The sequence below is a fragment of the Oratosquilla oratoria genome, chromosome 43 (genome assembly GCF_046742065.1).
Source record: "Oratosquilla oratoria isolate Oo_2021 chromosome 43, ASM4674206v1, whole genome shotgun sequence".
NCBI classification, from domain to species: domain Eukaryota; kingdom Metazoa; phylum Arthropoda; class Malacostraca; order Stomatopoda; family Squillidae; genus Oratosquilla; species Oratosquilla oratoria.
In genome coordinates, this window is record NC_134819.1 from 9,831,719 (window position 1) to 9,847,184 (window position 15,466).

The 15,466-nt window shown below is 40.8% G+C and overlaps 2 protein-coding genes across 5 annotated transcripts in view; both read left to right on the forward strand.

Moving 5' to 3' along the window:
* The window catches only part of LOC143022126 (uncharacterized), a 70,456-nt gene that overhangs the window by 35,111 nt on the left and 19,879 nt on the right, over positions 1 to 15,466 (forward strand). The gene's annotated exons all lie outside the window — the stretch shown is intronic.
* LOC143021834 (uncharacterized) lies at positions 321 to 5,276 on the forward strand. The gene is made up of 4 exons (XM_076179603.1): positions 321 to 812; positions 1,240 to 1,491; positions 2,369 to 2,877; positions 3,838 to 5,276. The coding sequence occupies exons 1-4, from the start codon at positions 321 to 323 to the stop codon at positions 4,427 to 4,429; spliced, it is 1,845 nt and encodes a 614-aa protein (XP_076035718.1). The 3' UTR covers positions 4,430 to 5,276.

Here is a 15,466-nt window from a genome sequence, read left to right on the forward strand (position 1 = left end):
ATAATAAAACAATGAATAATAACTTATACTCCAACTTCACAAAAAGGGGGAAATACACAACTCCCCAAACACGCAACACACCAACACGACTGTACGACATGTTACACACACAATCGCAATAAATAATAAAACAATACAACATAAGATAATTTTATACTACACACCATGCCAACACACGGTAGGGGCGGTCCGCCCCAGGTGGCACTTTTTGAGGGGCGGCATTTTTGGTCCTTGTATGATTGATATAAAATTACGTTAATCAGTCTCTCATAGATGTCAGTTTTTTCTACGTTATTAACAGAGGTGGGCGTTCCGAACAAATGTTCGCGAACCTTTATCCGCGGATTTGTTCGGACCGGCAACATCCCGGATTTGGGTTCGGAGGTTCGGATTCGGACCGACATCAAAAAAGATTCGGACTTCCGGGTTCGGAACGTCTTTTTTTCGCGAATCCGAACCTCCGTATCCCGGGAAAAATTCGAAAAAAACGAAGACGACCAAACTGGGACATTCTCAAGTCCTTCTTCAAGTGTGGTGTCGGCAGGGACGCCGGGTTTGCCCTCTGCGCCAAGAAAAATTGCACTGCGAGGCTGAAGCTTCAGAATGACACCAACAGCAACTTAAAGAAGCATTATGCCACCAAGCACCCTTTAGATAGTCCTGCCTTAAAAGCAGCCTTAGATGGCAGCAGCAAACGTGGCCGCTCTGCTTCTGGTGGTGGTCGGGATGCCAAAAGCCTCAGGCAGGGCTGTATTGAGGAGGCTATGGCTGAGAGGTTTGACCAGCAGAAGGCCCTTGACCTGTTTTATGAGGTAAGTTTTACTTTTAAAATTTCTACTGTTTTAGTATGAAAATAATTTAATGAATTAATTAACTTTAATAAATAAAAATAATTTATAACAAAAATTTAACTTCAAATACTCACACATCTTTTTTATGTTTCAGTGGATTATCCGCGACATGCTGCCCACCATAACAACAGAGTCAGAGGCGCTCAGGGCCTTCCTCAACTACCTGAACCCTCAGTTCAAGCTGCCGTCCAGGAAAAAGCTTGGCGACGACATCAAGCATATGAGCGCCAGGGCCAAAAATGAGCTCACCCAGATCATGTCCAAGCAGGACTACCTGGCCACCACTGCCGACAGCTGGTCGAGCCACAACCGGGCCTTCATAGGCTCCACAGTCTCGTGGTTGGACAAGGCCACCCTGGAGAGGATGACTGCAGTCTTGGGCATGAAGGAGGTGAAGGAGAGCCAGACAGCCGAGTACTTGGCGAGGTCCTTGAGCAAGCTGCATGAGGACTTCAGCATCAGCAGCAAGATTCTCTGCACAACCACAGACAATGGCACAAACTATGTAAGTGCATTTGTCAACTTTGCACAAGAGGACATCGTCATACAACCTGGCGAGGACAAGCCTGACGAAGAGCTGGCTGACGAGCCTCAGGTCATATTTATGGAGGAGGCCCTGGACCAGGCTGACGAAGCCAAGGTTAGCCTGCCTAAACACCAGAGGTGCGGTGCACACACACTGAACCTCCTGGCGTCTTAGGATGTTTCCAAAGTGAGTATAATAATTTTATTTTTTTAAATTTAATAAATTAATAATTTATTGTTCTTTTGGTAAAAACTAAAAAGATGTAAATTATTATTTATTATTTTTTAATTTGTGAATTGTAATAAAATATACATACATACATACATACATATACCAAGGCTTTTTCCCCCTTCCAAGGGAGGTAGCCAAAAAGGGAAAGGCATAAAAACACTCCCACCCATTTCATCCCCAAATACACTCCACACCCCTCCCACCCTTCCTCTCATCTGAGCACCTCCTGGATGACGGGTCATCCCTGCACCCCGCCCACCGCCCTGGGTCAGAAGCAGTGTCGCAAGACACAGTACATCCACAGCAAGGCCGCTTCATTTAATCGGCGACCCCCCCTCTCCGTCCCCCTTTGCATATAAGGAGAGGACGGGGAGAAATCCCTTCGGGCTGCGTCAAAATTTACTCACACATACTACCCCACCCCCCCCGCCCATTCCTCCTCATGCAGTCACAACATCATCCATATACAACCATTCTCCACTCACCTCTGTCTTCCGTCCTCTCCCTTCCTTCCTCAACAGACATTCCCCTCTTCCCCAAAGCCCCCTTCACCCCATCCATCCACCTCATCCTAGGACGTCCCCTCATGTTCACTCCCTCCACATCTGCCTTCCATACCTCTTTTACTAGTCTTTCTTCACTCATTCTTTCCATGTGTCCAAACCATCCTAATATTCTTTCATCAACCCTCTCTCCCAAATCCTTTTTCACCCCTGTTCTCCTCCTCACCTCCTCATTTCTCACTCTATCTTTTTTCAAGTTCCCACTATGGAACCATGGTGGCAGGAATATCTTCAGAAGGTCGGCTGCCAAGGCACAGTCTTTGTGGAATGCCCAGGGCCGCCGAACTGTCGCAGCCAACGAGATAAAGGATGCTATCGGCAAAAAAGTCCCTGGCGCGACGAGGTGGAACTCCAGCTATGACAGCTATAAGATGCTTTCTGGCCTGCTACAGGACCTGGACACCCGTAAAAAGATCAATGATCTCTGTACCAGCATGCGCCCCAACCCGATCCCCGCCTTTGTTGACAAGGACAACGAGGTCATCGCCGAGTACGTTAAAGTTATGGCCCCAGTTGCCAATGCTTTGGACAAAATGCAGTCAGACCAGCATGCCTACATGGGGAACTTCCTTCCCAACTTGATGGTGCTCCAGAGCTTGAACCTGCTTAGGGACGACAACAGCATTAAGCATGCCAAGCCCCTCGTCACCTACCTCCTGGGGACACAGGAGCACCATGGAAGAGACAAAAAGGGCTTCACTGAAAGGTAGATATTTTTAATATTTTAATATAATAATAATAATATGATATAATTATATAAATAATACATACATACATATACCAAGGCTTTTTCCCCCTTCCAAGGGAGGTAGCCAAAAAGGGAAAGGCATAAAAACACTCCCACCCATTTCATCCCTAAATACCCTCCACACCCCTCCCACCCTTCCTCTCATCTGAGCACCTCCTGGATGACGGGTCATCCCTGCACCCTGCCCACCGCCCTGGGTCAGAAGCAGTGTCGCAAGACACAGTACATCCACAGCAAGGCCGCTTCATTTAATCGGCGACCCCCCCTCTCCGTCCCCCTTTGCATATAAGGCGAGGACGGGGAGAAATCCCTTTGGGCTGCGTCAAAAATTTACTCACACATACTACCCCACCCCCCACCCCCCCGCCCATTCCTCCTCATGCAGTCACAACATCATCCATATACAACCATTCTCCACTCACCTCTGTCTTCCGTCCTCTCCCTTCCTTCCTCAACAGACATTCCCCTCTTCCCCAAAGCCCCCTTCACCCCATCCATCCACCTCATCCTAGGACGTCCCCTCATGTTCACTCCCTCCACATCTGCCTTCCATACCTCTTTTACTAGTCTTTCTTCACTCATTCTTTCCATGTGTCCAAACCATCCTAATATTCTTTCATCAATCCTATCTCCCAAATCCTTTTTCACCCCTGTTCTCCTCCTCACCTCCTCATTTCTCACTCTATCCAGCCTAGTAACCCCCACCATACTTCTCAGACACCTCATCTCAAACACATTCAAACTCCTTCTCTCTTCTTCTCTTATGTTCCACGTTTCTGCCCCATACAGTGCTGTTGGCACAATCACTCCTTCATATATAAATAATAAAATATAATATTTTATAGTAATTGAAATGAAAAAAAAAAATTAATAATCATTAATCAATAATTAAATTAACTCATATCTTAATCTTTTCAGGTTTCAACACATGTTTGAGGACCAGGAGAAGCTCCTTGCAACTGCCTTCCACCCCAGGTTTCGTCTAAAGATGGTCAAGTACATATGCAGGACAAATCCTGACTTGTACAACCTGGTGAGGGACAAGATGGTGTCGGACCTTGTGACCCAAATCAGGTCCAAGGAGGGGGATGTGGCCTCCGCCTCCAGCCAGCCCACCTCCAGGCCACAGTCTGTGGCCAGCCACACCAGTGAGCACGACGAGTTTGCCTTCCTTCTTGAGGATGAGGAGGAGCCTGTGGTGGTGGCCAACCTGGAGGAGGAGGTCGGCAAGGAAGTAGACACTGGGGGCGCCATTCTCGGCACAAGCATCATGAAGATCTCCCCGGCAAACTTCCCCAAGGAGCACAGGCAGCACTGGGTGAACTGTTTCATCAAGTATAACACTCCCCTGCCCTCATCTGCCTCAGCTGAACGACTCTTCAGCTTCGGCTCAGACATTTTGAGGCCAAAGCAAGCCTCTCTGACCAATCTGAACTTTGAGAACCTGACCTTCATGAAGGGAAACTTGAAGTTGGTTAAGAGGGAGAGAGAGAGAGGGCCGACAAGTTAGAATGAATCTGTGAAGAGTGAAGACTGAAATGTTCTGAATTTTTTTTTTTTTTTTAATGTTTTTACTGTTTTGTTTTGTGAACTTTTGTTTTTACTTTTTACTGTCTTGTATTAATAATTTGTTTTTCTAGTAATAATTTGTTTAATAAATAATGTAGATATCTTAAAAAACACTTTTTTTAATTGGAAAGCTTTAAATTTAGATTCGGAGATTCGGAATGAGTAAAATTTAGGTTTGGAAATGTTGGGAAGGTATCGGAATTAAGGTTCGCTTTGCTATTTTTTAAAGATTCGGAGGTTTGCGGACAAATGTTTGGAATAAATGTTTGCACCGAAATTTTGAAAATCGGGTTCGCTATTCGGAGGTTCGGAACCCAAAACCGGCGAAGATTCGGGTTTGGATTCGAAACCCAAAAAAAGGTTTGTGCGCCCACCTCTGGTTATTAAGCATAATAGAGCATGACAGTTTGCAAGCGTGTTAACATTGATCCGATTGGATGGGTATACATGGGTGAAAATGAACATGCTCTGCACAGAAATTGGACTAGGCTACTGTTACAAGTTAATATGTATACATACATACATATACATACATATACCAAGGCTTTTTCCCCCTTCCAAGGGAGGTAGCCAAAAAGGGAAAGGCATAAAAACACTCCCACCCATTTCATCCCTAAATACACTCCACACCCCTCCCACCCTTCCTCTCATCTGAGCACCTCCTGGATGACGGGTCATCCCTGCACCCTGCCCACCGCCCTGGGTCAGAAGCAGTGTCGCAAGACACAGTACATCCACAGCAAGGCCGCTTCATTTAATCGGCGACCCCCCTCTCCGTCCCCCTTTGCATATAAGGCGAGGACGGGGAGAAATCCCTTCGGGCTGCGTCAAAATTAACTCACACATACCACCCCACCCCACCCCCCACCATTTCTCCTCATGCAGTCACAACATCATCCATATACAACCATTCTCCACTCACCTCTGTCTTCCGTCCTCTCCCTTCCTTCCTCAACAGACATTCCCCTCTTCCCCAAAGCCCCCTTCACCCCATCCATCCACCTCATCCTAGGACGTCCCCTCATGTTCACTCCCTCCACATCTGCCTTCCATACCTCTTTTACTAGTCTTTCTTCACTCATTCTTTCCATGTGTCCAAACCATCCTAATATTCTTTCATCAACCCTATCTCCCAAATCCTTTTTCACCCCTGTTCTCCTCCTCACCTCCTCATTTCTCACTCTATCCAGCCTAGTAACCCCCACCATACTTCTCAGACACCTCATCTCAAACACATTCAAACTCCTTCTCTCTTCTTCTCTTATGTTCCATGTTTCTGCCCCATACAGTGCTGCTGGCACAATCACTCCTTCATACAGTCTCCTCTTCGCATCCATTCCCAAATGTCTATTCCTCATTACACTCTTTAAACCACCAAGGCATTTACTCACTTCTCTCAATCTACATTCTACCTCCACCTTCACTCCACCTTTTCCTGCTACACTTGCACCCAAGTATCTAAAACTATCCACTTCCTCCAGTCTCTCTCCCTTAATGTTCACTTCCAGTCTACTGCCACTTTCACCCCTTGTACATCTCATCACCTTACTTTTACCCACATTTATCTTTAGCTTTCTTCTATCACATACTCTCCCAAACTCTGCCACCAGCTTCCTCAATCCCTCCTCTGACCCTGCCACAAGCACAGTGTCGTCCGCAAACAACAGCTGGCTCACCTCCCACTTTTCTCCATTTTCTTTAACCATCTCCAATCCCTGACTCACTACCCTAGCATTCACCTCTCGCACCACCCCATCCATGTATAAGTTGAACAGCCAGGGCGACATAACGCATCCTTGACGAAGTCCCACCTTTACTTCAGACCACTCACTCTCTCCATTTCTAATCCTAACACATGCTCTACTACTCTCATAAAAACTCTTGACAGCTCCCAAAAGCTTTCCTCCTATCCCATAAATCTGCATAACCTCCCACAGTGCCTTTCTGTCTACCCTATCATAAGCCTTTTCCAGATCCATAAAAGCCCAAAAAACATCCTTCCCCTTTCCTATAGCTTTCTCACATATCTGTCTTACCACAAAGATCTGATCTACACAACCTCTACCCGTCCTAAATCCACACTGTTCCTCACCAATTACTCCTTCTGTTCCTCTCCTAATCCTCTCAATTAAGATCCTCCCATAAGCCTTCCCTACTACACTCAACAGGCTAATCCCTCTGAAATTACTACATTCACACTTGTCCCCTTTTCCCTTGTAAAAAGGAACTATACAGGCACTACTCCAGTCCTCCGGTACTCTACCCTCTCTCCAGCAAACATTAAATAACCTCACCAACCAGTCCACCATCACTGAACCTCCCTTTTTCAGACATTCTGCATGACATCCATCCAGACCAGGTGCCTTACCTGCTTTCATCATCTTTACTACTGCCTTCACCTCATCCTTCCTTATTTCTCCTCCATTCTCCTCACTCATCACTCTCATTTTCTTCGCATTTCCCACTGCAGCTATCTTTCCTTCCCTATCCTCCTTCACATTCAGCAACTCCCTAAAATATTCTGCCCATCTTCCCCTCACTGCCATCTCTTCCATTATCAACTCTCCATCTGTACCTTTTACCTTTTCTTCCCTACTTGATTCGCCTCCTCTTCCTCTCTTAATTTCTTTCCAAAACATCTTTTATTACTTTCAAAATTTTCTGTCATACTCCTACCCCATTTCACATCTGCTCTCCTCTTTGCCTCCTTTACCTTTTGCTTTACTTCTCTTTTCTTTTCTTGTAATAGTACTGGGAGACCTTGATGCTAGGGTGGGAAATGGTCCAATCGATGGAGTGGTTGGGAAGTGTGGAAGTCCAGGAAAGAATCGTAGTGGAGAGTTGATGGTGGGAATGTGTCTAGAAAGAGAGTTGATGATAGCAAATACAGTGTTTCGGAAGAAAGTCAAGCATAAGTACACATGGGAGAGGGTGGTGGAGGGAAGGGTGGTAGATAGAGCGCTAATGGATTATGTAGTGGTAAATAGGATTATGATAGGAAGAGTTAAGGATGTACATGTGCTAAGGGGAGAGGGTGGGGGAATATCAGATCATTTTTTGGTGGAAGGTAAGCTGAGAGTGGAGGATAGATGGAGAAGGAGGAAAGGGACAAAAGGTAGGGAGGTTCTTAGAGTGAACTCCTTGAATGAAAAGGAAAAGGAGAAGGAGTACGAAAAGAAGCTGAAGGAGGAGTGGGAGGGAGTAAAGGATAGAGCAGAGATGGGGGTGGAGGAGGAATGGGGATGGTTCAAGGAGGGAGTCTTAAAGTGTGCAAGGATGGTGTGTGGAACAAGAAGGACAGGGGGAAATGGAAGAAAGGGTAGTGAATGGTGGGATGAGGAAACAAAGAAGGTTGTAGAAGAGAAGAAGCGAGCATTCACAGATTGGTTACAAAAGAGGACAGGGGAGTCATATGAGACGTACAAAGAAAAGTTAATATGTATAGGCTACTGAAAAATTTTTCGGCTAAACTACGTTTAGTAACCATTGAATATTATAATGTAGACAGTAGAAGCTGTTTCCCACACAGAACAATAGACGTCTGGAACAATTTGAAAGAAGAAATAGTGTGTGCAAAGACGATACACAAATTTAAGAATAAACTGGATGTAGATATAAAAGCGGGGCACCACGAGCATAGCTCCCTATCCCGCAAAATACAATTAGGTAAATACACACACACACACATGTGCGCGCTTGCATGCATGCATGCATACACGTGACAGATGTGAATTTATTTGTTTACAAATTATATACAGGAACGAAGGCAGCGTGATTGGTTCCCTTTCGACAGCCTTATGAGGGCAATTACAAATTAACTGCAGGATTTTGAATGGAGAACTTTTTATTATAAATAAAGTGTGTTCTATTGTACTATGTGGTGTTAACAGAAAGTTGGCCCCAGATGATGAGGGCAAAAATACACGCTAAAATCTTCAGCTAGGAGCTTCTCGTGGATGTTTACAAATAAGAATGAAAACAGAGGTGATTGGTTCATTTAAGATAGCCTTGCGCTTGACGCTGAACACATTCTGCATTAAGTAGTTCGCAATTATGAGGGCAATTAAAAATTAACTGCAGGATTTTGAATGGAGAACTTTTTATAATAAAGCGTATTCTATTGTATTAGGTGGTGTTAACAGAAAATAGACCCCCGATGATCGGAGCGAAACCATATTTCTAAGCTATGTACGCGCCTCAGCAGGCGGCCTATCCTTGATTGGATGAGTGTCCACGTGCCCTGTTTGAGAGGGGTACATTCTCAAAAAGCCAGATTTTTTTAGACAGATCAAGTACAGTGGGGTGTACAGTACAGTGCAGTGGAGAGCTGAGAGGAAGTATTATAAGGTAAAATTAACTATAGATTAGAATCTGTGTGCTCATACTAAACAATATTTGCTCAAGCTATTCGCATTGTAACAGTATCTACCTGTGATGAACAAAGGCGCTATAGGTCTGCAAACACATTGTGATTTTTATTAGAGCGGACAGTAATTTGAAATTAATAGTTTAAAACCATTAAAAGTGTTTTACTTTTATACTTTCTCATTTCTATAAAGAGGTAAGAATATATGAACAATACAAAATTTATATTTATAATATAATAGTACAATTAAATGAAATAAACTCAAATTTTCCATAAGAAAATAGACCTGTATATGTAATTTATCATAAGACTTTGAAGTCTAACTTTCCCATTAATTTTGTCTTTTACTAATTATAAGAAAGCTGCTTAAATGGATCATAAATAGAGATCTATCATTGAAGTTTGCCTATTACTTCAACTTTTAATTCACTAACATTTTATTATTTTCGCTCTCCCTAGTTGAAGCGAGTGAAGGAAAGTGGCGCAACTTTTAGAAAAAAGAGAAAAGCAAGAGAAGAATTAATAAAGACACATAAAGGGGCACTATTAAAATACATCAAACCTACAGAAACTACTATTAACATTGACCAAACGGTCCAAACTACTACTAAAACTGGAGACGTTTGTGAATCCAAACCAATATCAGATTCAAACGATTCAAGTCCAAGCAATTTGCCAAATACAAGTGATGTCGAACATGAGACTCATGAGGCAGAAAATATTCTAGATGTGCCTGATATGGACAGAGTGGACTTAAAGGATCTTGGTCTATGGCCAAGCAAGATTGACAGTAACACACGGATCTTACTGGTACGTCAAGGTGCATCTAAGATTCAAAATATAGATTCTACTTTTGGTGAAGTCACTGAAGTAATTCGTCAAGGTGCATCAACCAAAGGACAAACTAGACATCTAACACATGAGTGTTTTTTTCAAACTTTGCCAAAGGGTGAAAATATATTAAGATCATGGATGGTGTACTCCCCTTCCAAAAAAGCGCTTTACTGTTTTTGTTGCAAAATCTTTCCAAAAGGAACTGACTCAATTTTTAATTCTGCAGATGGATTTAACAAATGGTGGTTTTATAGAGGTTTTGGGAGAAAATGTAAGAAGCAAAATTATCAACCAAGTAAAAGAGGCCAAGTACTTTTCAATGATATTCGACAGCACTCCTGATACTTCACATAAAGATCAAATGAGCCAAGTTATTCACTATGTTGTAATCAATGCAGATCAAGTGAAGGTTGTGGAATCATTTGTTGATTTCATTGAAACAAAAGGTAAAACTGCCGAAAATATTGCAACTGTAATTTCGGAAAAATTAGAACATAATGGAATTGATATTAAAAATTGCAGAGGGCAGGCATATGATAATGCTGCAGTAATGGCTGGTCAACATTCTGGTGTTCAGAAGCGAATAAGGAAACTAATCCAAAAGCAGAATTTGTTGCTTGTACAAATCACTCTCTGAATCTAGCAGGAATTCATGCAGCTTCTGTTGCAGTTAATTCTGTTACATTTTTTGGAACTGTGGAGCGTGTTTTCACATATTTTTCATCATCAACTTATCGTTGGGATGTTCTAACTTCTGCCACTGGTAGTAGTAGTATCGTATGGCTTTCTTACACCTCCAACTTTGTATTTGCTAGCCAGTCTATGAATGTTTGATTTGCTTCATAGATAGTCTGGTAACCCCCAGGCACTGCTGTGATTGGGCAGTGCAGTACGAGATGGTCTGTATCTTGGGGTGAGTTATGACAAGATGGGCACATTGGGGAGTCTTTGTAGCCCCAGCGATGCAGGTTAACGGCTGTTTTGCCTTGTTGTTTTGCCACTGGTAAAAGCGTGAAATGCATAATTGAAACAAGATGGAGTGCAAGGGGAGATGCTGTATGTGTTGTGAAGGAACATTTCTCTGAAATTATAAGTGTCTTAGAAAAGTTAACTTGTGCAGAAGAAAATATAGTTACGAGGTCAGAGGCTGGTGTGCTACTTGGTGCTTTGCAGTCATTTCCTTTTCTGTGCTTTCTTGGACTGTGGGAACCTGTCCTCTTAGAAATTAATGACACGCAGGCCTACCTCCAAACCAAAGGACTTAACTTGCAACATTGTGACATAAAACTCGGGGCATTGGAGGAATTTCTGATTAAGAACAGAGAAAAACTAGTAAATGATGGATTTAACTATGCCAAAGAAGTTTGTGATGATCTAGGTATAGTCGTGGAGCGCCAGCGTCGGACCAGAAAGAAGAAACAAGTATTCGGTGAAGGATCACAAGATGTTGGATTAACATATGATATTGAATTGAAAAGAGAAATGTTTTCTTCACTGGATAGTGTGACCCAAGAAATAAATTTGAGATTTAAACAGCTTCATGAACTAGCAGAGAAATATGCTTTTCTTACCCCCAACACATCTAATTGATGATCAATACGAATGTAAACTTAATCAACTAGATCATAATGACATTGATAAAGATGAATCCCTGCTTGAAAGTAAAAGACTGCAGCATTTTATTGCAGTTGCTACTAGTCAAGGTGAAACAAATAGGTGGGAAGAAGGCCCCTTGGAGCTTTTGCTGTTTATTGATAAATATACACTTGGGAATTCGGTTCCAAATATAGTAGTAATGCTGCGAATTTTCCTCACAATTGCTATTAGTGTTGTTACCTGCGAGGGGAGTTTTTCTAAACTAAAACTAATAAAAAATTACTTAAGGTCTACTATGAGTACCTTGAGGTTGTGCAATCTTGCCATATTGTCTATAGAAAGACAACTTACAGATGAAATAGATTTTGAAAATGTTATTGATGATTTTGCTAACAGAAAAGCAAGAAAAGTTTGTTTGAAGAAAGAGGTGATAATTTTAAAGTGAGTAAAATATGATTTTAACAAGGATATTGATGATTTTGCTAACAGAAAAGCAAAAAAGTTTCTTTGTAGAAAGAGGTGACAATTTTAAAGTGATTAAAATCTGAATTTGACAAAAATGTTGATGATTTTGTTAACAGAATAGCAAGAAAGTTTCTTTGTAGAAAGCTGTGATAATTTCAAACTGATTAAAATTATTCAAGGAATCATAATGTAATATATAATTACGTATTGTATTTTTTTGTTTGTAATTTATGTCATGTAAAGTCATGTATATAATATTTTATTATATTTTATACTTGATTTGTTTATGGTGAAATAAAGATCTTAATGAATAATGATTAGTATTAAATCATTCCTTTTAAAGGATATATTAACATCAACTGTCAATCAAACACACATACACACATATATATATATATACTTTAAGAAGTTAATGTGCATTTGTAATATTGAATTATTGAATTCCTTGTGAGAAGGGGCGGCAAACATGAGAGCAGCCCCCGGCGGCAAAAGCACTAGCTACGCCACTTCTCACGGGTGAGCATGATTATAATATTATGTCATGAAGATCATGACATGTGCGTGTGTAAGTTTCACTGCCCAATCATCAACTAAAAATAAATTAAATTGTGAAGGTGTATGTTGCTGGTTCAATTAAAATTTACAGATCAGATTACTAATAATAGATTGGACTCTAGAAAACTTTGACACTAGTTCATCCAATAATACATAAGTTCTAAAAGGCATTTTTTCCCATTATAAGTAGGGTGTGTTTAAGTCAAAGCATACACCTACCTAGTTAATTCCACACTAATCCAATAGTCATTCATCCCCCCCCCCCACATGCGCACGCACACACACACACACACACACACACACACTTCAACGAATGGACGGCTTAGAAGACGTTCTGAAGAGAATTGAAGTTTGTGGATCCCAACGCAAAGAGAAGTGCCTATTGTATTTACAGGGTGGGGGGGAAATTGCTCGTGGAGTAGTAGGGAAAGAGGAAAGGGGGAGGGATTATTGAGGGAAATGGAAGGAGTAGACTTGGCCCAGGCAGACAGGCGAAAGGTAAACAAAAGGCCCCCCGATCAGCTGAGCGACGATGAAATGTCTAATAAAAATGTAAAGATTAGAAGTATAGATAAGAGCAATACAGTAGAAAGTGATGAGAATATTTTCCAGGGATTTAAAGAGGGTGGGGGGGACACAAACCCCCCCCCCGACTGACAAGACTAGAAGAGAAGGTCGATAAGATGATCGAGGACTTGGAGCGTAGGTTCGGTCATGTTGACAATATTATACGAAGAGTTGAAAAATTGGAAGAACTAGAGAAGGCGAACAAAAACTTAACTAAGGAAATTGAAGAATTAAAAAAACAGTTAAAAGAAGTAAAAGATGAGAATAAAGTCTTAAAGGAGAACAAGGAGGGTTGGAAAAAAATTCAAGAAAATAGCAAAGTTGCATTCACTGACATAATCAGACAGCAAATGAATGAACAAACTGAAAACTCAGTTATTAAAGTGATGAGACAGAAGGAGAATATAGTAAGAGACTTAGCAGACAAAAAGAAATGTATAATTATATTAGGAATGGAAGAGAAACATAACCCAGATAGAACCACAAGAATCAAAGAGGAAAATGAAAAAGTAAGAAATTTACTAGAATTAGTTCAGGAAGATGAACCAGAAATAATTAAACAAATCGAAGAGAAATTCAGGCTCGGGAAATATAGTACAGACAAGACCAGACCAATCAAGATTAAATTCAGGTCACAAACTACGGCTGAGAATATCTTATCCAAAACAGGGAAACTAGCAACAAGTGAACAATATAAAAAGGTATGGATAAAAAGGGAAATGAATAAAGAGGAAAGAGAGAAAGAAAAACAGAAAAGACTTGAAGCAAAGGAAAAAAACGAGATAAGAACGGAGTCAGAAAAAGAGAGATTCTATTGGAGAGTAGTGAATATGAAACTAAAGAAAGTCGACATACAAGAGAAAAACAAAAGGGAAACAGAGAACACAATGGAAGTGGCAGAAAACTAAGAGTGTCTTACACAAATATAGATGGATTAATAACAGGATTGAATGAGCTGAATGATTATTTGAAAGAAAAAGAACCAGACATAATGGGAATTGTAGAAACAAAATTAAAAGGTCCACTACCACCCAACAGTGTAGGACATGATGCATATAATTATTGGATTAGAAACAGAGTGAAAAAGGAAGGGGGTGGAGTTATGTTCCTGACTAAGAAGGATATAAACGTGAAGGGTGTCACATATGGAAAGAATACAGTAGAGATGATAATGATGGAAGTAGAAGACAGAGATAAGAAGAACAGAAAGTTTGTGATAAATTATGTGCCCCCAAAAAACAGCCTCATGGGAAGAGAGTGAACATAAAAGTATGTTAGAGGACACAAAGATAACATTAAACAAGATAATGGAAGAGGGAGGAAAAATAGTTATGATGGGCGACTTTAATTGCAAAGAAATCTGCTGGGAAGAAATGACAGTAAAGGGTGGAGACGGCTCATGGGGAAACGCTCTACTCGAGATGGTTACTGACCATACAATGACACAATGGATACAGGAGAACACTGGGTATAGAAATGAAGAAGAGCCATCGAAACTAGACCTAGTAATTACATCCGAACCTAGAATAGTGGACAAAATTGAATATAAAACACCAATAAGTAAAAGTGACCACATATTGATTGAACTGGAACTTAATGAAGAAAAATATATGAAAAGAAATTAACAATACAGAAAAGGAAGAATGATGTATGAAAAAGCAAACTTTGATAAAATAAGAGAATTCTTTCAAAAGGAAAACTGGGAAGAAATATACAAAGAAGAAACAACAGTAGAAGAGAAATGGAATATTTTGACAAAAATTTACAAAAAAGGAGTGGAAAAGTATGTCCCAAGACAAAAACAAGAAAAAGAATATGTAAAATGCTGGTACAACAAAAGCTGTAGGGAGTTAAAAGACAAAAGAGACAAAGCCTGGACCAGATGGAAAAAAGACAGAAGACCTGAAAAATGGAAAATATATACCTGTTATAGAAATGAATATGTACAAATGTGCAGAGAGGAAAAGAGAAAATATGAAAAAGATATCATAGAAAAGTGTAAAGATCAACCGAAACTATTCTACAGATTTGTAAACAATAAACTGAAAAACAAACAAGACTTGGAGAAATTAAGACAAGGAGGAGTTGAATACACTGAGGAAATGGAAATGGCAGAAATTATGAACAAACATTTTAAATCAGTGTTTACAAGGGAAAATATACAACCTGAAGAGATTGAGTGGAAGGAAAAAGTCCCCCCTATGGAAGAAATAGAAGTAACAAAGAATGAAATATTGACACACTTGGGTAATTTTGATGTCAGAAAATCGCATGGGCCAGATGAAATAGCAAACTGGATTCTGAAAGAATGCAGGAATGAACTGGCAGACAAAATACATAGCATAATAAGCAGTTCCTTAAAAGAAGGAAAAGTTCCAGAAGATTGGAAAAAAGCAAATATAGTACCTATATATAAAGGAGGAAATAAAGAAGAACCTACCAACTATAGACCAGTCTCTCTAACAAGTACAATAGCAAAAATATGTGAAAGAATTATCAAAAGTAGATGGGTAAAATACTTGGAAAAAAACAACGTACTAAATCCAAGGCAATTTGGATTCAGACAAGGACGATCATGCGTCACCAATTTAATAT

What these genes read in the sequence shown, in the direction of transcription:
- LOC143021834 (XM_076179603.1), top strand. Translation starts at nt 321, where the DNA reads ATGTTCGCGAACCTTTATCCGCGGATTTGTTCGGACCGGCAACATCCC. An exon ending in CCCTTGACCTGTTTTATGAG is followed by an intron (nt 813 to 1,239) that starts GTAAGTTTTACT and finishes TTGGGCATGAAG; the next exon opens with GAGGTGAAGGAGAGCCAGAC. An exon ending in ACCAGGCTGACGAAGCCAAG is followed by an intron (nt 1,492 to 2,368) that starts GTTAGCCTGCCT and finishes TCTTTTTTCAAG; the next exon opens with TTCCCACTATGGAACCATGG.